Source organism: Perca flavescens, chromosome 13 (assembly GCF_004354835.1).
Source record: "Perca flavescens isolate YP-PL-M2 chromosome 13, PFLA_1.0, whole genome shotgun sequence".
Classification (NCBI taxonomy): domain Eukaryota; kingdom Metazoa; phylum Chordata; class Actinopteri; order Perciformes; family Percidae; genus Perca; species Perca flavescens.
The window spans coordinates 25059281-25083720 of NC_041343.1; the positions used below are offsets into that span (position 1 = coordinate 25059281).

The window sequence follows — 24440 nt, forward strand, 5'->3', positions numbered from 1 at the left end:
CCCAAAAAAATCAAACTGAATCTTGGCCAAAAATGTTTTTGACCATTACCTTGTTTGCAGAAAAGGTTTTGTATGTACATTTCCAAACCATCTCTGGTGCTTTAGATGGAGTGCATAATCCAGCTGTCAATCCAGCTGCAGATATGGGTCAAACACAAAGTGACTTATGGCTGATATTAATGCTGTATGTCAGTCTGCTCTGTGCGATATTCACTTTGACACATTACAGATCAATGAGGGACCTGAGTACTCTTATGCTCTGATTGTCAATATCTTTTGGTCAGTTGGTATGTATGATGTTCAACAGTACAAGAACAGCAGCAAAGAACAAACATTTCACCTGATTCAGACAAAAGCAATTGGACTACCTTTTCAAATGTCTCTCCTAAAAGCCTGCAGCATACTGTAGTTGTCTTTAAGATAATCGCTTGGGACCAAGCAAAATTGTCAGCAACAGTTTTCCCCTACTCTTTCTACTGGACGCAGCACATTCCTAAAAACTTTCAAACTGTATCATCAAGTCAAAACCCCTTTGAAGTTGTTCCCATTTGCATTTGTGCCGAATGTGTCTCACATCACAACATATGGCAGCAATTGAGGCATAAAGCACAAACCACTGGGGCCCACAAAGCCCCAGGCCCTCTCTCAGGGTGTCGGGGAGACAGCCCTGGCACCAACTATTCCTGCACACACACACAGATAAACACAGACTTTTACTGGCAGTGCGGTGCAGTAGACCGCGTGCTAATAGTGCCGTGCTCAGTTTACAGGCTGCTGTGGAAAGAAACAGAGAACCAGCTCATCTATGTGTCAAACAGGCGATATCACAGTTTCTCTGACCCACTTTTCAGGAGGAATTAGAGAAACGCCTAATCTTGCAAAAATTGCACCGTTGTGCTGGATGCTGCCACACAAGCAGTTTTCTTTTTGCCGGCATGTCGCGATCATACGGGATGAATGCTGTAAAGGCAATTCTGCTGGACTTTAAATGAGGAGGATCTCACAATGTTTGTAGTGTTTACTACTTGACCTTCCAATAAGAAAGGTTTTAGTGAAGAGAATGTGATTACAATAAGACATACTGCTCATTTCCATGCACGTTTTACTACATTAGTTTGATTTCAGTAATGTACATGTTTTTTGCTACACTTACCTGCTTTTGTTGCTTTTGTTATATGAAACCTTTTCCTGCTCTACAACATTTAATATAATATGTCATGTTTTTCCTTTTCTCTAGATGCTCCACTCAAGCCCACCACACCAACTAAAATCTCTGAAGAGGGCGACGAGGTTTTGGGGGATTACACAGTGGGTGAACAGGTCTGGGTCAACGGTGTCAAACTAGGAGTTATTGCCTACCTAGGGGAGACCCAGTTTGCCCCGGGACAGTGGGCAGGCGTGATACTGAATGACCTAGTTGGCAAAAATGACGGCTCAGTGGGCGGCGTGCGCTACTTTGAGTGCCAGCCCCTCCAGGGCATCTTCACGCGACCCTCGAAGCTCACCCCACAGCCGGTCGGAGAGGGAAGTGACAGCCACTCCACTGACTCGCTCTCTGCCCAGAATCTGACTCAGCAGGGCGGCAATGGCGCCCCCCATGGCCAGCGGGTGGTGGTGCCACTGAGAGAGGGCCTGGCCCTGCTCAACAGCGCAGTGAAAACGGGCAACGAGTCGGGGTCCAACATGTCTGACAGCGGTTCGGTTAAGAAAGGTGGGGATAAGGATCTTCGAGTTGGAGATCGAGTTTTGGTGAGTAATTTTGTTGGTTTGTTAGACAGTGTTTCCTCTACTGATCCAATATCATTGTTGAATTAAAAAAAAATGTAATTCCCAACACAAAAATCTGACAAGTTAAAATAAAACATTTCTCACAACTGACGTTTGTGGGAAAGTCATGGAAATGTACGCATGTGCCATGATGGAAACCTTGAGTATCATCAGTCTGTCATTGTCTATATGTGCTGATCCTGTGCAGGTATGCTGTTTCCCGCTGTTTCCTAGTCTTTATGCTAAGCTAAGCTAACCGGCCACTGGCTTTACCTTCATATTTCACAAACATTGGAGTGGTATTGATCTTCTCAACAAGTCTGCGACAGAAAGTGAATGATTAAATATCAATAATTTCACTATTCGTGCCAATCTGACAAATACAATTTAATATGTTGAAAGTGGCCCTATTATGCTCATTTTCAGGTTTATTTTCGTATTTTGTGTTTCTACTAGAACATGTTTACATGCTTTAATGTTGAAAAAAAATATTATTATTATTATTATTATTATTATTATATTTTTCTCATACTACACATGGCTGCGGCACCTGTATTCACCCTCTGTCTGAGACACTCTGTCAGAGTCTTTAAACCCGCCTCCCGAAAAAGCTCAGAAATCGGGCATGGGTTGACATCAGCTTGAGCTGAGAGTAGAAAAGTTGAAAGCGGAGTGTTCAGAATGGTCTGAAATCTGAGGTTTTGCTGACAGGGATTTCTTTAACATGTGTTTACCTCATTATTTTAAGCTTTGGCCAGGTTTAATATGAACATCTGACATTGTAACATTATATACAGATATGACAGAAAATAAGGAATGGCATAATAGGTCCTCTTTAACTTGATTTTCTGTAAATATTTGAGACTAACAAAATCCATAGGAACTAAAAGTAATTAGGTGAGAGTCCCAGTGGATGGCTAATTACAGTGTTATGAAGCCCTCAGTAAAGATGGATTAATGCAGTGTAATGTGAAACGTTGTTGATCCCCACAGGAACGTTCTGCTTTTCCTTATTCTGTTTATGACTAGAATGCAGCCTTCATTCATTGTACCTTTTTATGCTTTAGTCTACCCTTACCCAACAAAAGAAATAAATGTCTATAATGATTATATAAAATGTCAAAGTAAACCTCTGCAGGAAAAACATTTCTATATGCATTTTGCTTATTTTCTTATTGACCCCTATTAGTGTACAGTGTTCACTTCATGGAATTATTGGCCCTGGGTCACATTGCTTTCCATTTACTGATGGGCACAGGGGATAGTTACATCAGAGGCCGTGCAGTTTGAAACTGGGAGCTCAAGATGCCTTCCTCCTGGTCAATATCGTAAATCACTCCAGATTACTTTCAGCACTTAAGAGAGGAGAGACCACTGCTGACACATTGATCAGTGAATCCATCTATTTCCTAAGCCTCTCCCGTGTAATCTATCTCACTGCGATGGCTTGCATGCGCTGCCATCCAGTCGTGTCACGCCCCTCCTCTGCTGTTGGAAATAGAACTGATCCTCCCAAAATTTTGTGAAACGAGCACAAAATGTGAAACTCAAATTACGCATTGTGGACATAAAGCAAAGACTATTTTCCTTCACTTGGTATTAAATTATGTGATAGTAGCAAGCGTAGGATACACAGTTTTCACACACATTTAGTTGAACTGGAGGCATCTTTGGCCCCACAGTCCTGCTTTCTTGCAGAGGAGTTATGTTGAACTAAGGTCAAACTTTGGCAATGATTGTGTGTCGGTGACTAAATAGCAGCCATCTAGAGATTGCCTAAAGAGGTACTCAGAATATTTTTAACTGCAGAAATGTTTTCCCACAGAGGGACAACCTCAGAGGCTAAACACATGATGACTGACTCTATTTGCCTTGGCACCTTTGATGTCAGAGTACCCACAGGAAGCACAGAAATGCCTCTCCTATGCTGGCTTTAGTATTTCACCAGAGGCCGTCTCTCTCTCTGCTACTATAGAGTTTGGTAAAGGTTAAATGAGAGTTTCCTTTCAGAGTGGCTGCACGCAATGTGACTGGTGTTTATTTGGATAGTTTGAAAGCCACTCCAATGGCCGCTAGTCGATGAAATTGTCACATAACATTTGGGTGTACTTGGAGTCTAAATGACTTTTTAAACAGAATAAAAGAATAAATGTTCCCTTCCCAAATCTGATATCATGTGGTATGAGCCGTGTAAACAACCATGTTAACAACCAACCAGGATTTTACAGGCTTATCCTGTTTCATTATATGCTCATTCACTTACAATAACATGCTTTTTTATACTGATATAACAAGACCAAGAGTCTACATTGATGCTACTGGCTCTGTGAGGATGTATTGAGACACAGCGGTGCTTTGAGCTACATGCTAACATGCTCACAAAGACAGTGCTAACATGCTAATGTTAAGCACGTATAATGTTCTTAGGATAGCAGGAGCCAAGATGGGGCTTGTGCTGACTGGCTGTCTTAGCACTGCTGGCACTTTGACACTGAGTCACTGAGACATCACACAGTCATGCTGATGGCCAACCATCTCAGTTTAATGTCTTTTGACACCACACTGCTTCTTGGCCTCAGTGGTTTAGGAGATGGACAAAGTCATAGGAGTGGAATATTAATTTGACAATAGAAAGATGAAGAGTGACTCACCATGCCCTTTTTTGTCCTTGTGGTCAGTTCCATCTGCTACTAAATCCAGTAGTGAGGAGTATGTATTTATATATGGGGCCTTTTTTATGCCTCTGTTCTGGCGACAGCCGTGGCCAGAGGCATTATGTTTTCAGATTGCCCGTCTCTCTGTTCGTCCTAGTTCATGAACGCAATATCTCAAGAATGCCTTGAGGGAATTTCTTTACATCTGGCAACAACGTCCACTTGGACTTAAAGCTTTAGTGCATAACTTTTTGATATTAATGAACGTCCGTTACATTCAAGCCATTGCCAAAGGAGTTGCTACAAAGCTAATTAAGACTATCCGCTCCACACAACTCTTTCTGTATTTCTCAGTATGGCTACGTTCAGAAAATTGTGGCATCCGGTGACTTAGAGATAATTTGATAGTTAAAGATAACTAACTCTTCTGAAGAGTCCATCATGTTTTTTTAAATTTTCCGTGTCCTCCTTGGCTACTAGCAACTGCAACGGTCTAGTAGGATAAGATGTTGAATTTACATTTTATACCCACAAGGTCAAAGGTCAACTTCATTGTGATCATAATGTCCTGCAAAAACACTTTTCTGGCTATTATACAACGCCATAACTCAGGAACAGAATGGGAGACATTTGACATATATATATATATATATATATATATATATATATATATATATATATATACATACATACATATATATATATATATATATATATATATATATATATATATATATATATATATATATATATATATACATACATACATACATACATACATACATACATACATACATACATACATACATACATACATACATACATACAGTACAGGCCAAAAGTTTGGACACACCTTCTCATTCAATGCGTTTCCTTTTTATTTCCATGACTATTTACATTGTAGATTCTCACTGAAGGCATCAAAACTATGAATGAACACATATGGAATTATGTACTTAAAAAAAAAGTGTGAAATAACTGAAAACATGTCTTATATTTTACATTCTTCAAAGTAGCCACCCTTTGCTTTTTTATTAATAAGGGAAAAAATTCCACTAATTAACCCTGACAAAGCACACCTGTGAGGTGAAAACCATTTCAGGTGACTACGTCATGAAGCTCATTGAGAGAACACCAAAGGTTTGCAGGGCTATCAAAAAAGCAATATGTTAAATGGATGTTTAGAATGATTAAATTTATTATTTATAGAATTATTTATTTAATGAAAAAAATGCTCTATGGACTTTCCACATTGTGTACATTCTGTGCGTATTAATTTGAGTGCTACCAGGGAATGGGATTACAGTCATGTAATTAAAGAATACCATGTTAAAGGTAGAGATGCTGGTGATAAAAGTAGAGCTTTAATGATAAGTCAGCAAATATTTTGAAGAAATAAAATAAAGTGGCCCCGGATTTTCAAGTGTGAAGTTTTGCGGCTTTTCTTATTGTTATGTCATTGTAAATTTAATATTTGTGTTGGTTTTGGAATATTGATTGGATGAAACAAGACAAACAAAATGAATCAAAAAGGACACAATGTTCTTTGGAGTAAAACACAATTTTAATAAATGATCAGTAGTCAAATGTAATTAAAGCTTATGTGTTCTGGCTATAGTGTGTTGTCCTTGGATTGGTATTGTGTTTCTGTTATACTAGATTTTTCTCTTAGACATTTAAGAATATTGTGACCAGTGGGATGTTTGTACATGTTGATGAGCTTTTGTGTCTCATACATGTGGTCACCATGTGTGAAAGACATTCATACTAGTCAGTTTTGCATGTTGGCTGACCCCAGGGGCAGTGGGCGTGGATTTCAGACCATCTTCCTAGGAAACCAGTGTTCCTGACTGGGAAGCACAATGCTGTAAGATATGGCACCCTAGATATGTCGCCAAGGGTTAATGATTTCCCCTTCCGTCATAGTTCACATTTCTTAAAGGTCCCATGACATGGTGCTCTTTGGATGCTTTTATATAGACCTTAGTGGTCCCCTAATACTGTATTTAAACCCTAAAAAGTTAAGGCATTACAACTTAAACTTTTTATCTGTAGTTACTGCTCTCTGCCTTTGTAGGGCAGTACAGTCTGAAATGTCATTTATTGCGTCTGTATACTGAGTATGTATTATACTGGGAGAAATGAACGAGGTAGTGATTTCATACACAGCCCTGGAGAAATAGTATGCTATGCTATGACATTTTGGGGGGAGAGTTAGATGAGAGGATCATTATCATTCTCATATCTCTCTGTTAAATATAAGGCTACAGGCACTAGCTGGTCAGGCGTTTCTAACTATCTTAGCTTAGCACAAATACTGAAAACAGGGAGACGACAAGCTTGCCTTTGTCGAACGTTAACAAATACCAACGCAAAAACTAATGTGCAAAAATGAGTTTTTATGGGGGGTTGTGTGCTGGACTATATCTTAGATGGGAGCACTAACAGGCTAGCTGTTACCCCCTGTTTCCAATATTTGTGCTAAGCTAAGACAAGCTAAGCTAACCAGCTGCTAGCAGTAGTTTCATGTTTACTCTACAGATAGTCTCGCATTGCCACACCTTCCTCCACAGCCCTGCGGAGGAGGGTCTGGCTAGTCCACACAGCATTCCGGGATGGGAGAAAAGCGTGCTCTGGTTTATTGGCATGGCTTTAAACCAATCACAATCGTCATGGGCAGCGCTCTATGCTGCACGGAGCCCCGGTGCCGCTGCAAAATAGCCTCGGGAAAGAACTTGTTTTGGTGGAACATGTGTCAAAGTTGTTTTAGTCGTGCGAGAGAAAACTCAGATTGGACAGATAGTCTAGCTAGCTGTCTGGATTTACCCTGCAGAGATCAAAATCGAAATTCCAGCACAAACCAAAGGGAAGGTAACAGATATCGGGCCGAAAAGAAGGACATACGGTGGAATTTCCGGCGGCAACGGAGCAATCCCAAAAGTGGAACGTCGTGGATATAGACTACCATACAGATATTAAAGTGGTGTTGATGTTCTCCTCTCTTCTCCAGAAAGCGAAGAAGCGCATTTAACAAAATGACGAACTATTTGTTTAACCATGTTTATTCCAACGAAATAAACTATATAAAGGTTTATTAAGACAAGTAATAACCAGCAATGGTTATTCTTCCACAACTACTTCCTGAACTGTCTTTCTTTCTGCATGTTGTTTTTATAATTGAAAGACCTTTTACTCTGTTGTAGGTGGGAGGCTCTAAGATGGGAGTCATACGCTATATGGGAGAGACCGACTTCGCCAAGGGTGAATGGTGTGGGGTGGAGCTGGATGAGCCCCTGGGGAAGAATGATGGTGCAGTGGCTGGTACAAGGTAGACACACACACGCACGCACGCACGCACGCACGCACACACACTTTATGTCTGTTAAGGGAAAGACTCAATTTCAAGACTGTTCTTTGTTCTATCATCTGTTTGTCCATGAAATTACATTGTCTGACCATTAGCCCAGAGCTGGTCTGCACTGTTGGTCTGGCATCTTTTATGCTTCATATTTATCACATTTATTAAATTTAGGGTTTGGATTTGCTCACCTCCAATAATGGAACATGTTTTAAATAGGTGGAATTTGGGTACAGACATTTTGGAGTATTGCTTGAAAACAACTTGTAAACAAAATCCCTAACCTCATGCCTCTCTCCCTGCAGATACTTTCAGTGTCTTCACAAGTTTGGCCTGTTTGCGCCAATCCACAAGGTGATCCGCATCGGCTTCCCTTCCACCAGCCCGGCCAAGGCTAAGAAGAGCAAGCGGATGGCCATGGGGGTTTCCTCTCTGGCCCACAGCCCCAGCAGCTCCTCCATCAGTTCAGTCAGCTCGGTGGCCTCCTCCGTGGGTGGACGACCGAGCCGAACTGGGCTGGTAAGATGACGGCAGTGTGCCTCAAATACATACTGAGAGAAAAGGGGCTGTTCATACAGTGTAACGTTGCTGCTTAAAGGAATTGTTCGACAGTTTGGGAATTACACTTAACTCGCTTTCTTGCAGAGAGTTAGATGAGGAGACTGATACCACTGTCAGACATTAGAGTGGTGTCAGTCTTCTCATCTAACTCCCTCCAATAAAGCAGATGAGCATTTATCCCTAAAGTATTCTTTTAAAGTAAATAGGTGAGTAAGTAAACTATAGTTTACAATATTTCAATACAGAGTTACAAGGCACAATACCACAGAATTTCAGGGAAATTGAGGTAGATGTCAGGTATGGTAAGGAGAGAGACACCTTTCCGCAGTTTCCACTAATTTCTGCAGTGACCTGCAATTGGAGACTTTCTGTACCAGACAGAGATGGTTTCTTTTTGTCTTATTTGTGCAGGTTTAGTGGCCGCAAAAGCCACGCAATCCTTTTGTAAAATCACCTGTCAGTGTCTTTTAAGACTAATAACCTCAGGAATGGTTGGCAACAAACTAAAATGAATGGGACATCAGGGTATCTCACATTGATTTTAGCTTCTGGTTGCAAGCCAGGTCTTGGATGGAGAACCCTTGCTTTTACTTACTTAATTGTTGGCACCAGTGTCAGACGGCGCTGCAAGCAGCCATTCTGAATTGTCAAGCTGATCACCCTGCACAAACTATTCACTGTTATTTATAAAGATCTTTGGTGTACCACGTTCAATTATACGTTGTTAAATGTTAGGAAAGTATGCTCTGTCCCTGCAGAAACGTCTTATACCACACATGAACGCAGTGTTAAAACATCAGTCAGTCGCTGCATTATTGGCAGTGAAATATTCATGACATCCATAAAAGTATAAATCATTGGGGCGGCCTCTAGCTCACCCAGTGGATGCGTTCGCGTTGGTTGAAGCCCTTTGCTGTGTGTCATCCCCCGTCTCTCTCCCCCTTTCCTGTCTATACACTGTCACTTTAATAAAGAGAAAAAAGCCCAAAAAAATTCTCTTTATAAAAAAATGTTTTTTAAAAAGTATAAATTATTTTTTCTGCAGTCCTTGCTGTAGTACATAATAGATGTGTCCACACAAAAGCAAGAATTATTGACCTTTGCAACATCCATTAAGCGTGTATTTGACATTATGTTGAAGCTGACTGAGCTTCTGAGCATTTCAGCTGTTCAATGTTTCTGTATCAGAAATGCTGCAGGCAAAGGAATTCAGGGTTATTTGTGACATGTTAATGATTTTATGTACAATATAGTATCACCAACAACTAGAATGTCCTTGTTGAAGACAACTCCATTATCAGTATTATTCTGTTCTATACAAAAGGCTACTGAATTGAACTGATCTCAGGCAGGAATCCTTTCAAAGAGCACACTCTAGTGGTCAAAGGAAATGTTGCATCTTTCAGGACTTAATAGTTTAGAAAATAGCTTAAAAAGTTTAAAATGGTGGGGCGCCCGGATAGCTCAGTTGGTAGAGTGGGCGCCCATATGTAGAGGTTTACTCCTCGACGCAGCGGGCTCAGGTTCAACTCCGACCTGCGGCATTTACTGCATGTCATTCCCCCTCTCTCTCCCCTTTCATGTCTTCAGCCGTTCTGTTAAATAAAGGCCTAAAAATGCCCAAAAACTAATCTTAAAAAAATCAACTTTACAGTGTTTATGTCTAAGTTCATTTCAGTTTTACACAAGATCTTACCCTTGTCAGGATGAGAAGGCTACATATACAGAAGGCTGGCTATTTGTAATTTTTGTTTTCCTTAGGGATAACAAGCTTTGCCTTTTCATATTTGTGAAATAATTAACCTGTGATTACATGAAAGCAGACGTTATGTCAGATTTACTAAGTCATTTTATTCCATGATCATGTTGTAAATCATGAAACTGGTTTCGACTAGCTGTTTTCACGTAATAATGAAATATTACATAGAGATCCCAAGAAAGCAGAGCATATTACGTCGAGATCACAGAGTAGCTGCTTTGCCGTGATCATTAAATAACTACATTATATTATCTCAGTGAAAAAAAGAGAGGTTGATGTACTTTAAGAGAAATAGATATTTCGATCTCAACCAGATATGTTCTGAGGGAATCCGTTCTCATTCCTACCTCATTGTTTTCTCTCCTAGCACTTTGATTGCCCCTGTCTCTCCACACTTCCCTACATGTTTAAACCTTTCGTCCAACCTCTCTTCCCACTTCCTCCCTGTTCCCTCGCATTCTTTTCTTTCCCTCGCACCCTTCATCCTTTCTTCTGCTCAACTTTCTTAATGTTTTATGTCCTTGTTGTTTTTCAGCTGACCGAGACATCTTCGCGCTACGCCCGTAAGATCTCGGGCACCACCGCGCTCCAGGAAGCCCTGAAGGAGAAGCAGCAGCACATCGAGCAGCTGCTGGCCGAGAGGGACCAGGAGCGAGCCGACATGGCCAAGGCCACCAGCCACATCTGTGAGGTGGAGAAGGAGCTGAGCGTCCTCAAGGTGCAGCACGTGCAGGTACCAAATATTATGCATTTCTGCATTTCTGTTGTTGTGTTCGGCATACGCCAGTCCACCCAATAACTCATGTAACAATAAATCTGTTGTAGGTCTCATAAATGCCTTCCTTCTTACTATCCACAGTATGTAACAGAGAATGACAACACCCTCCAGCAAATCAAAGCCATGTTGGCTAGCACACAGAAAGATAAACTGGAACTGTCCAATCAGCTTGAAGAAGAGAAAAGGTAATGACTACTTTCATTCTCTCATGCAACAGTGCTGGTACATAGATAGATAGATTTATTTATTTGATTAGGACAATGCACATTAATCAACATTTCTGTAAATGCACCAGTGTTAGCCAGTCGGCTAATTTTCAACTGTAGTCCTAGTTGCATGCATGTCTTCATCTAAATCTAAATGCGAGTCATTGTTCTGTGTTATATAACGCCGATAGTTAAGTTTTCTCTCATGACTGTTGGGACAAAAGTTGTGATTTCTACAAAACCAGACGGATCACGAGACCGTGTGAAATGTGGGGTTTAGAAATATATGTATGTGACCGTGTTTACACACAGTCTTATTATTCTTAGTGATTTAACAGCTGCATGTCCATGATGCTTTGATGTTTTCATCCTCTGTGCCACATCTCGCACAACTTTTGTGTTTAACAGGAAAGTGGAGGACCTCCAGTTCAGAGTAGAGGAGGAATCCATCACCAAGGGAGACCTGGAGGTATTCATCAGCTTTATTTATACCTATAAACTGTATCAATAATGGAATACTTTGTGCTTCCACATGCTAAAATACAGTGTATCCTTTAATATCGTGGACTCTGAGAAGGAAAAAGAAAGACGTATAAGGGGTTCAAACATCCAGTAAAGATGATAATGTCTTTGGGAGAATGGCTTGAATGCACAAAAGCAAATGTGTGTACCTCAACGTTTTTCTGTAGACCACATAAAAAAAAAAAAAAATTTTGAAAGGATGATCTGGACTTGAACTCCTCTCGACTGTTGATTGACAGCTTCCCCAGTCACTACGCTGCCTGCTAACCCCAGCAATACAGAGATTTTCATGAAAGGAGAGCAGCGGCTTTCAGTGGCAGCATGTTTTGAGGGCAAAAGTCAAGCCAAAAAATGCGAGGATTTAAAAACCATGAATAAATGGCTGACTTCACCGAAGGTGTTACTTGCACTTCAATTTAAGCAATGAAGTCTGAAGTTTGAAATCCATTAGATAAGGTACAGCTATCTGTCCTCTCTCCTGTATGTCCCTTGAGAAAGAACCTGAATGTCAGGTAAATGGAATTTGTTTACTTCAAATATGCTCTTGGCTTTCCCTGCATTTAGCCTCCAGATATATAATATAAACACCAAGAAACACATTTTTCATTATTATAGAAAAAAAGGCTAAAGACTACTATTTGAGAATACAGATTATTTTTATTTTTTTAACTTTACTACATCTACAGTGTTTTTCCTTCTTTATAATAGAGCATAATGTTCCAACATGGCATGGAAGTCCTCTTTAAACAAGGATGTGGATAAAACACAGTAGGATGGACTGATAACGGATTAGGCTGGGGATGTTTTTATAATTTTATTTTTGTAAACAAGTAGCATGAAAAGACTATGCTTTCTGACTTCCCTACCTTGTCTGTAGCACTCAGCCTCAAGCTAGCAAGGTTCCTATCAAAGACTAAAATCTTTTAAAAAATTGTTACAAATATATACTTTAAATTAAAAAAGCATATATTATATTATAGAGAAGCAGAGCACTGTAGTTTTTTTTAGTAAACGTGACTCAAACAGGAGTAAATCGGGCATTTATTGGGGACTATATTTTCAGCCGTGGATTAATACACATTTTGTGCTGTAATGAGTATTTACACCAGCAGGATGGTGTATGTGGTTTTGGATCAATATAAACTACACTGCCCATGGTCATGCAATTGATAGAACAACAGTGTGGCTCATTGATGTGTTTTTTTGTTATTTGAGTTTTTATTGAGTTTTATTTTGTTTTTAAGGAACATTAACACAAATGACCAAGTAAAAAAAAATAAAAAATAACCTTATCTGCAAAATGAACTTCACCTCAGAGCCTAAAGTTTAACTGACCTCAATCCAGCCTCTCCTCGTCGACTCTCCTCATCATACAATCAACTCTTTTCAGAGTATCTATCATTCCCTTTGGATCTGTATGGGTCTCTTTCCCTTTGGAGTCTTTTCTTCTTTTTCTTCTTTTCCTCCCTGTCTTTCTCTTTGTTTCTTTCTGTAGACTCAGAGGAAAATGGAACGCGCCCATATCCGTCAGCTTGAGCAGAGCCTGCTCCTCGAAAAGTCGAGAGCAGAGGTGCTTCAGAAAGACTTAGAGAAGAGGAGGGTAAAAAAAAGCACGAGCCCTCTGCCTGTAGCCTGCGTGCTTCTGCACCTGTTTGTTTCTTTGTTGATAGTAACATAACTCATAAACTGCACAGGTCATACAAGTCATACTCCACCTGTCTTTGGTGTCCGAATTTACATCAAATCAAGCTACAGATGTATGAATAATAATTTAAAATCGATACACATACACATATATTGCAATCTCAGTTTGCACTTTTTAAAAAGATCACTACTGTTATTTTTTAACAACACTTGTTAGTATGATTTACTGAAATAATATAAAAATATAGATTATTTCCAGCCTTTTCTTTTAAAGTATGTCTGATATACTCATCGGCCACTTTATTATGTACACCGGTTGAACTTCTCCTTAACGCAACTATTTAATTAGCCAATCACGTGGCAGCAAGTCAATTAAGATTAAGATATACTTTAATGATCCCGCAAGGGGAAATTTATTTTTATTTTTTGGAATGCATTTAGGCATGTAGACTTAGTCATGACAAAGTTTAAAGCAAGCATCAGAAACTGCTGATCGACTGGGATTTACGCGCAACAATCTCTAGGGGTTTACAGAGAATGGTCCGAAAACGAGAAGATATCTAGGGAGCGGCAGGTCTCGGTTCAATATGCCTAGTTGATGGCAGAAGTCAGAGGAGAATGGCCAGACTGGTTCGAGCTGATAGAAAGGCAACGGTAATCAGTTGTTACAACCGCGGTATGCAGAAGAGAATCTCTGAACGCTGATCTTTTGAAGCCAATGGGTTACAGCCGCCGAAGACCACACCGGGTGAAACTCCTGTCAACAAAGAACAGGGAAACAGAGGCTACAATTGGCCCAGGCTCTCCAAAATTGGACAAGAAAAGATTGGAAAAACGTTGCCTGGTCAGATGAGTCTCGATTTCTGCTGCCACATTCAGATTTTGAAGTCAGAATTTGGTGTAAACATTTGGCGTAACAACATGAAAGCATGGACCCATCCTGCCTTTTATAAAAAATTCAGGGTGGTGGTGTTGTAATGGTGTTGGGGATAATTGGCACACTTTGGGCCCCTTAGTACCAATTGAGCATTGTTTTATCGCCACAACCTACCTGAGTTTTGCTGCTGACCATGCCCATCCCTTTATGACCACGGTGTACCCATCTTCTAATGGCTACTTCCAGCAGTATAAAGCAATGTGTCACAATGCTTGAATCCTCTCAAACTGGTTTCTTAAATATGGCGATGAGTTCACTGCACTCAAATGGCCTTCAGAGTCACCAGATATCAATCTAATAGAGCACCTTTGGGATGCGGTGGAACGGGAGATTCACATTGTGAATGGGCAGCCGACAAATCTGCAGCAACTGCGTGATGCTATCATGTCAACGTGGACCAAAATCTCTAAGGAATGTTTCCAGCATCTGGTTGAATCTATGACACCAAGAATAAAGGCAGCTCTGAAGGACAAAGGGGGGTCCGACCCGGTACTAGCAAAGTGTACCTGACAAAGTGGCCGGTGATTGTATGTTGGCATGTTTTTTTATATATATATATATATATATATATATATATATATATATATATATATATATATATATATATATATATATATATATATATATTCTTTTACAAAGTAATTAAACAAAGTCAGAAAAATGTCAGTAGTGAGTCCAGATATCCAACATGCCACTGATAGATTATGTTTTACCTTATATAATATTACATTATCACATAAACATATATGCAGACTGACTTCATCTGTCTTCTCCTTCATTCCTACACTATCATATCATGAATTGCATTGACCATGCTCCTCACTGTTGACCCAGAGCTTCCCCTGAGACATCCGTCAGCTGCTTCAGCTTCACACACACATCTTCTGTTGCAATAGCTGCTGTTCATTTATTTTATTTTATTTTTTTTTTAAATTGCGATTTATCTTTTTTATTTAAAGGGTGGCTTTCAGATCCGTTGCCAGCTTCATTTTTGAGATGTCGGGATGTAACATTTATGACATACTTCCATTTTAGCTCTGGGGAATTTAGTGGATGAAGCTCCATGCTAATGTTTTGAGTACTTATGTAATTAGCAACACATGAGAAATGGCTAAATTGTTAATGGGATTCTTCGCTGATTCTTGGATGAATGTTTCAAGACAAATCGTTTTGGCAATGCCCATTTACATCACTGGTTGAGTGTGTACACCACTTTCACATGCAGCGCTGAACTTCAGAGGGAAAGCCTCTTCAATAATAGACAACAACGGTATCACAAATGAAACCGTGCAAGCTTTTGCTTTCAATTTTCAGGCATCAAAAGATAACAAAACTCTTTCAAAACGCTACATCTCTATATGCAGTAAGGTCTGCTTCTGCCAACAGGGAAGATGCTCTCATGACGCAGTATCCTTGAGGTTGGGTAAGAGAACCAAGGTGAAAAAAAATAAATTTGATCTTGTTTTGGCTTTGATCCGCTGCTGAGCTCTCTCAATTCTTGACTTCAAATTGACTTCAGATGCTGACATCGACGTCAGATGCTATCAAGGACATTAACCTGGCATATTCTCTTTTTTACTCTTCTACTCCTGTGTGATGTGCCATAATCTGAATGCTATTCAGGCAACTTCTTTGATATGAATCAACTAGTAACTCTGATGTCTGGTAGACTTGTTTTTCCCAGATGGTTGAAATTAACATCCGTGCACTGTGCAGCAGGTCCTCTTTCTTAATCTCCTTTTTAGTTTTTATTTTACTTGGGTGGAAGTGTGCGGAGGATGTTTGCAGTTGTGTGTATGCGGTGTCACTGTGTGGAGGTTTGCTGCTGGCTTTATTGTATTTGCTTGGCTGCTTCTAGATGGTCAGAGAATGGCTGTGCTCTCCTCTCATCTTCCACTTCTTTGCATATACAGTGAGCTTGACAAATATTTGGACAGTGACACATTGACCCCTTGGCTCCTTGGTTTTATGTCTTTGGGTGAAAATGATACAACGAATGATCGGCTGCCAACTTTAATATGGGGACAGCAGTATCATAAAATGAGGATAATAGTTTGTTTGGACTTTTTAATCTGTTTGGGAAATGCAACCCCAACAAAAAAAACGGAACGTGGTAAGTGAACTGTCACAAAGATCATAGATAATATTGAGTGCTTCCGTTACATTCATGTTGCGAGAGTGGACAATCCCCATCATCCTGTGCATTATACAGCTGTCCGCTCCAATGCTCTCAGCGGGACAGCAACTTCTTTTTGTCTCTCACACCAGAAGCAGTCCTGTCCCAAACAATCTGTTTTCTGGGCACCTACCGGCTCCTCTAATGGTCACAAATTAACACCTACAAACCGAAAAAGTAAAAATGGACAGTTTGTAGTTTTAGGTGGGGGTTAAGTGTTTCTGATTTCTCATAAATATTTAAAACCCATTAAACACTGACGTGCACTCTGAAATCTGGGTACTACTTAGTACAGTCAGTCTTTTTATCATCTTGTATCTAAGGAATACACCAAGGAGCCAAAACGTTTGTCACTGTCCACATGCTTAATGTTATTTATTTGTACCTTTATATTCACTGGAATGCACTTGACTGTCTCTAATCCTTGCAAGGATCTTCAGGGATCTCCCTCCGATTTCTGCTCTCAAAGTCAGTGTCCCCTTTTCTTTGGAATGACATTGTTCAGTTGCAGAGTCACCTGTTACCTTCGTAATGTCATTCTTTTGAAAGGCTGACATCTTTCTGCTATGGTGATCACCAGAAAATAAATCTTTCAGTAGCAGCGATGGATGTTGTTTTATTTCTCTTTCAGCAAACCACAGTTGAAGAGCATAGTCGTATCATGCTGCTGGAGGAGGAGCTCCGCCTCAGGAGGGCTGAGATGGAGAACCTCCAGGCCAAACTCCGAGGATCTGACACAAGCTCGCAGCAAGCCACCGACAGTGACAACGCCCCGGGGTCTGACACCCAGCCGGAGGCCCTCGCCCTTCGCACGCAGCTGGTGATGGCAGGCCGCGAGCACCACAAGGAGAGCAGCGAGCTTAAAGAGAAGTACGAGGCGGCATTAGCAGCGAGCCAGCAGGAGATAGACTCACTGAAGGCAGTGGTGGAGGATAAGCGCCAGGAGGTCAGTAGGATGAAGCAGAAAGTCCAACAGGCCAACAAGGAAAACATGGAAATGATGGACACCTGGAAGGTATTCTGTTATATTTGTTTTGACCCAATGCAAAGTGTTCAAATAACCTTAGCAAGAGCAGTAGGGTATGCATGCTGAACTGGTAAGAGGCTTAAAGGCAGAGAGAATAGAATAGATCTTTATTGTCATTGTTTTCAACAACGAAACACAGTTTAGCAGCTCTCAATATGACCGTTAAATCACAGACAAATAGAAAATTGAAATGGTAAAATGGAAAATAACAACAACATGGAAAATGTAAATAGTAGAATATAACAATCAAGATAAATAAACACTAACCCTACACAAAAGGACATTATGGCTTTCACATCCTTACGAGCAAGACGCTCCTTATTGTTACATTGGAAGTCTGCTAAATATCCTTCTAGCTCCCAGTGGCTCAAAGATGTCATGTATTTTTTTTTAAACTTGAGAAAATTAAATACACATTGAGAGGATGTACAGTCAAATTTTTCCATAAATTGCAACCCTTTATTTCTTATTTCACTAATTTAGAGGTACTACCCAATTGAATGTGTGCCTGTTATTGTTGTACCTTTTGTTTTGCAAAAATAAACAGTAATATGTAATATGTATATATGTATATGTATATATGTGTATATATATATATATATATATATATATATATATATATATATATATATATATATATATATATATATATATATATATATATATATATATATATAACCAGTAATGTGTGTTGGTGAGCTGTGTGGGGGGTTGTTCATTGTTTATTACATGGTACTATTATTATTATCAGAGTGTTTTTTTATTTATTATTATTTTTGTTTTTATGTGTGTATATGTGTCCGTGTACATACTCATATGTTTAAAAAAAAAAAGAGGGTAAATTGTATCTGTGACTGGAAGTATTGTATTTTTCAAAAAAAAAAAAAAAAAAAGATAAACCCAATGAGGCGGCACTATATACGTAATGCTATTAGAGCAATACGTTTTGATGAAACTGTTCAAATTTGATCATTTCCATGCTGAAATATTCTGTGAAGCATTGTAAAGTTTCAGTGTTTCCAACAGAATTTGCGGAAAAGCATAGCAAACTTGAAAAGCAAGGACAACAATAATTAAATGAATTAATGGTTTCCCAAATACTACAACCAGTATAATCTAATAATTCTTCTCACTTCCCCTCTCCAGGTTAAATTTGACAGTTTAGTAATTGACCACCAGCGTTCCTTGGAGGAACTGAAGGCCTCATTGAGCGGTGATCGTCCTACTCCAGCAGGCACGGAGCAGGACGCCCAGGAGCTGAGAGCCGCTCTGGATAGCCTGAAGACGGAGCACCAGCTGGAGATGGAGAATCTCAAGGCCAAACATAAGATCGAAGCCGCCATTCTGACCATGGAACGCGAAGACCTCTGTGGTCGTCTTCAGGAGGCCAAAGACCAGCTGGCCGAGGGCAGCCAGACATGGAGGGCCGAGGCACACGCCAAAGGCGGCAAGCAGGCCCTGGAGGAGGCTACCGAGAAGCTACAGAAGGCAGAGCAGAGGCTGGCGGAAATGGAGAAGCTTCAGACGGAGCAGGGCCAAAGCACAGAGGAGCTGAGAGGGAGACTGGAGCTGTCAGAGAAGAAGATGACGGACTATCAGGCTCTGCAGAAGGCCCAGGCGGAGAGCCAAGAGGAGATCCAGAAGCTGGAGGAGAAGCTGAGGGTGACGGCGAACCAGCTCCAGGCCATCCAATCAGACCGCTACACATCCCATGATGCAAATGTGAGTGGCTGAGGAGAACTGATAAGTAACAAATCAGAAAGCCAGTACCAATTATTGATATGCTGTCATTGCTTTGATTTAAGTCCAACTCTTAACTTACTTTATCCTTTTTCAGGTGATAGAGGATAATGAAATTTCAGATGAGAAGATGAAGCTGAAACAGAATATCGAAGGTATCAATGTCCATCTATTTTAATACTAAGTACAATTTCATAAAAACAAACCATATAATTAAAAAAGTAAACTAATGGATACTATTTTGTGTGTTGTAGAAGAATTAAAACCACTTTACTTTTCAGTATAGATTTTACATATAGTTTCTTATGATAATGTTAATGCATGTGAAGAATGGAAAGAAATGCACTATTTGAACTGTTTGAGCCTGAACTATTTCTTGGATTTCCTTGAAGCAAAAGTTTGACATTTTAAGAAGTATTTTATTCACGTTCTTGCACATTTTGTGAAAATCTGTATCACTTTCATATCGGTCTGTTATAATATAAGGCTACAGGTTACCTTAGCTTAGAAACAAGACTGGAAGCAGGGGGGAAACCGCTAGCCTGACCCTGTTTTAATGTACCTGCACCTGTAAAGGACTACTTTTTGTCTCAGTTGTCAGGCAAACAGCTGTGATTCCAGGAAGTTACTGTGCTTGGCCAGGAAATAGTCTGGTACATAACCCCTTTTAAAACAGCAAATTTTCACAGTTTTATTTTGTATGGATTAAACAAACAAGATTCAACATGTTCATCACCAAGCTTTAGGATATAACCGCATTTGGAATAAAGACTCCACAAGCTTTAATCTCTATTTCATAAATCAAACATAATGTTGATGGACTAATGGCTGAAATCACCACAGAAATCAAAATCCCTCGGCCCAAAAGAAGTTCGGTCCACCACATATCATGTTTTCATAAGATTTTATGATATCCTGCAGTAACATTAGGAAAAAATATGTAACTTTAAACCTACAGCATGCCCCTTACCGACTTTGTTAAATTGCCCAAGAGCCTGTGGACTTGAACATTGCATTCTCCAAGCAAGACACTAACTGTTGTTTTTGTTTTTTATCAGAAACAATGGAGAAGTTGTTGAAAAGGGAAAAAGAGGTCTCGACTCTCACTTCCCAGGTTGAAGTCCTCAAGTTCCAGATGGGAGGTAAATATTACCTTCCAGAGCACGTCCAAGAGCAGTCAGCGGCATTTTCCAAAGTTTTTCATGACAAAAAATACATAAAAGAAAAAAAGAAACCTCATGTCTTTTCACGCGCAATAGCAGTGCAAATAAAAACTGTAATTTCTGTGAAGCCTGTAGAAAAATGGCATCGGTAAACAGGTCATGTTTGCTATGGGCTAAATCATTTCCTCATCAGCCAATTTGGGTTTTGGTTTTGGTACATATAAACTCGTTATCTGTGTCATATTTACATAATGGCCCTCATTAGTGTCATTCTATCATTGTTGCACGCTTCACTTCATTAGTTCACTGTGCAGTGGATTGTGTTCATCTTCACAGTTACGTTCTTTGATCATCGCTGAGAAATCTGTCAACCGGCTGTCTTTTGAAAAACATAAAGTTCCATCACATCAAAAGGGCCCAAAACACACTTCATGTAGTTCAGATAATCAAACTGACACACTTTGAAGAATAGATTGTGAATAATTTAAACAATATGAGACATAAAGTGAAGAATAGTTTTATTATTTGTGTGTGTGTGTGTGTGTGTGTGTGTGTGTGTGTGTGTGTGTGTGTGTGTGTGTGTGTGTGTGTGTGTTTTTTAAAACTAAAAATTAAAAGCACTATGTAGGCAATTACTATTTACTATGCAGTCCTGCTAAATGATATAACACATGTCCTTCTGCCCTCATGACATACGTTAGGCATGATCTTTTATAAATATTTGTTTGCCGCTATACTAATGTTCTTAATGTTGAGTACATCGTCTTTAATGAGATTCATTGTATTAGTAGTATGATGTTTGTAAATGCTACAAGTCACTAATAATATGTGCTTCTGGCTATAGCAGACTATTTTCATGTGCATTATCACTGCAGCAATTATGTTGTATGCCCATCGAGAAATTCAGTGAGACACAAAGTGAAGAATAGTTTTATTATTCTATTCTTTAAACCTCACATGCTTCCAGCGTCAGTTATGTGAAAGGTAACTCTTAATGGCCAGTATGGACAGGACAATGATTACATGCAAGCAAAACCTATTTCAATGTCCATGTAGGCACCTAAATGTTGTGATACTTTCAAGATACTAATTGGAAAAAGTGTTAGTGTATAAGTTTATTGGAGATACTGGCATGGTTACTCCTGCCCATGTCCCTACGAATTCCAGTATGTTACACCAAAATGGTTTGACCATAGAGCATTCCCAAATGAGATGCAAAAGGTGCCCATCTCTGTTTTTACATTTCCAACATGTGTTGGTACTTATTAGTCCTATTTTGAAAAGCCTATTTGGTGTCCAGTAGTACCGGTGCAATATTTTATACTGAATAAATTTCCCCACACACACTCATTTTTAACTCGAGACACTACTGGCAGAAACATCGCTTTTCGTGCAATTTTGAGATTTAAAATCTTTGGAATGTTACAATCTACAGTATATATTTTAAAGTTTTTGTTTTCATACTCTGAGCCAGAAATCTCCACTTCAGTAGCACGTACATACACCAAACGTTCCAGTATCATTCCTACCTATATTCTAAAGGTTATTACAGAGGGGTTTGTTCATAATGTATATCATTCACAGCCTGATTTATACAACATTTTATTCTGCACAGTGAAGGTCAACAATCCGGATGTTATTATTTCACGGTTTATTCAGATGTACAAATCATTCACAGGTGGGCTAAACACATAAAACGTGTTCAAAACTAATGAAGACATGATGAGCTTCAAAGTTTAATCTTGATCTCGGATAACACATTTTTAACTCTATAATATATTATAATAACTCACGGTCCTTACTAGATTCCTTCGGCACTCTAAGCCTTTAGCAGGGGATGGATTTGCTCATTTTTAATGGCAAGTGAAGTCTTGATCAATAGGTATAATTATCATCATCATTATTATCATATTATGTACAGCTTATTCTTGCATTTTTAAGTATTACATTTTTCCTTTATTGTGTTACTGTATTATTCTACATGCCTCTCCAAATTGCCCCCCAAGGACAATTGAAGTGTTTGAATTGGATAATAAGAGCTCCATTAATAATATAAGAATAAATAAAAACGAAATATTTCATATACGATTACAACTGTAGGAAGAGTTGCAGGAAGACACAAACATCTAAAAATGCGGTTACTACATTATACAGTATAATAATACACACATTATAAATGCTGAATAAAGTATTACAGACAATTCAAATCAAATTCACAGCAAAAATTTGGTTCTTATTTCTCTTCCACCAGCACTGGAGGGCAAAGTTCGCTCAGCAGAAAAGAAAGCCGAAGCCCTGGCCAAGGAGAAGATGCGTGTGGAGGTAGAGCTGGAGTCCATGACCAAGAAGTCCCACGATGCCTCGGGGCAGCTCGTCAATATCAGCCAGGAGCTGCTGAAGAAAGAGAGGTATGGAGACAAGGCTTTATTGATTTTATAATCTGTCTCAGCACTTACTGGGGAAAATGATATCTCTGCATGTGTAGGCCTGATGCACAAAAATACATCATATTTTTACAGGAAATGTATTGATTATTATTGGATTGGATTTTATTTAAATCATACTATTTCATTTTGTAATGTTTTATCTGGATAAAACCCAGTTGCCTTACTATCAACAGCATTTATCTTTTAGCATTTATCCAGGTGTGTGTGTGTGTGTGTGTTGTGTGTGTGGTGTGTGTGTGTGTGTGTGTGTGTGTGTGTGTGTGTGTGTGTGTGTGTGTGTGTGTGTGTGTGTGTGTGTGTGTGTGTGTGTGTGTGTGTGTGTGTGTGTGTGTGTGTGTGTGTGTGTGTGTGTAAATTAAAAGCACTATAAAAATGTAGGCAATTACTATTTACTATGCAGTCCTGCTAAATGATGTAACACATGTCCTTCTGCCCTCATGACATACGTTAGGCATAATCTTTTATAAATATTTGTTTGCCGCTATACTAATGTTCTTAATGTCGAGCACATAATCTTTAATGAGATTCATTGTATTAGTAGTATGATGTTTGTAAATGCTACAAGTCACTAATAATAAGTGCTTCTGGCTATAGCAGACTATTTTCATGTGCATTATCACTGCAGCAATTATGTTGTATGCAATAAAAAATATATACCATCCATCAAGAAATTCAGTGGGCAGTGGCCCCTTGAGTTAGTGTTATCGGATGATAGCATAATTCGCTTCCTTAATGTTCCTGCTGCTATTTCAGTCTGTGACATCCTTTTAGCAAAACAAACTAGCGCATTGCCTCAAGACAGTCAACTTTGAACATTGTTACACATTTTTATCTTTGGAAGTTGACAAGATTATTCAAGAAAGCCAATTACTAGTGTGGTAGAAGAAGTTGTGTGGTAGAAGAAATAATGATTTTCAGAAGCAAACAATAATACAGTCCAATGTAACTATGCATGTCACTGAAAATAATCTATTACTGAGCACACAGGCTGACTAAGTTTGGTAATGGTCAGAAGTGCGTCTTAGGCCCTGTAGGAAACAGAGACTGAAAAGGAGGAATACATGTTTAGTAAGGTGGAGGACATTTTTTTAAAATGAAAAAAAGAAATGTTGTCCACTTGAGGGCAGCAGAAACAAGCTGTGAACACGACTTTGGCATATTATCGCCTTATAAACTTAACATGTCAAACCTGTTAGCAAACAGCCCCTTTACTGTGTTGTGAAAGGGTTAGCGAAAAAAAATATTGAATAGAGCAGCTTGAAAAGGTGCTTTAACAATTTCAGCACAAAGAAAAAAATCTAGCCGTAAAGATCTTTTTATAAAAAAAAAAAGAAAATGATGCTCTCATGGGTGAGCTGCACAGCTGAATATGCAGCACCTAAGGGCAGATGTTAAAGGGGAATATGGGAATAGGGGCATCAAGCCACCAGCCAGTCTGACATGTACAGAGATAAGGCCGACTCCACAATCCCCACTGGCCAGACTGGCTAATATGTTATTCACATCAAGGGTTGGTAAGCTTTTAAGTTATAATGAACTTTGTGCAAGGTCTTAGCAGATGTACCACTCATATAATTCTTGACAGCTTCTTTATCATTATTGCTCTATGGAGTGGTCCAAGTTCATAGCAACACTTGAGTATTAGCAAAACTTTTTCTTTTTTTTTCTTTTTCCATGGGGCCATTATTGTAGCAAAACTAT

At 39.3% G+C, this 24440-nt stretch overlaps 1 protein-coding gene across 4 annotated transcripts in view; it reads left to right on the forward strand.

Annotated features, from left to right (window-relative positions):
- The window catches only part of clip2 (CAP-GLY domain containing linker protein 2), a 42081-nt gene that overhangs the window by 11175 nt on the left and 6466 nt on the right, over positions 1–24440 (forward strand). For 2 of the 4 annotated variants that reach the window (XM_028595300.1, XM_028595301.1), the window contains exons 3-14: positions 1238–1749; positions 7625–7749; positions 8085–8298; positions 10635–10832; positions 10959–11062; positions 11492–11552; positions 15573–15623; positions 16994–17377; positions 18536–19111; positions 19227–19284; positions 20188–20271; positions 22544–22700. In XM_028595300.1, the coding sequence (XP_028451101.1) occupies positions 1238–1749; positions 7625–7749; positions 8085–8298; positions 10635–10832; positions 10959–11062; positions 11492–11552; positions 15573–15623; positions 16994–17377; positions 18536–19111; positions 19227–19284; positions 20188–20271; positions 22544–22700 (2524 nt within the window). Of the gene's footprint in view, positions 1–1237; positions 1750–7624; positions 7750–8084; positions 8299–10634; positions 10833–10958; positions 11063–11491; positions 11553–13100; positions 13206–15572; positions 15624–16993; positions 17378–18535; positions 19112–19226; positions 19285–20187; positions 20272–22543; positions 22701–24440 lie in introns of all 4 variants that reach the window. The other 2 variants (XM_028595303.1, XM_028595302.1) reach the window with 2 other exon arrangements.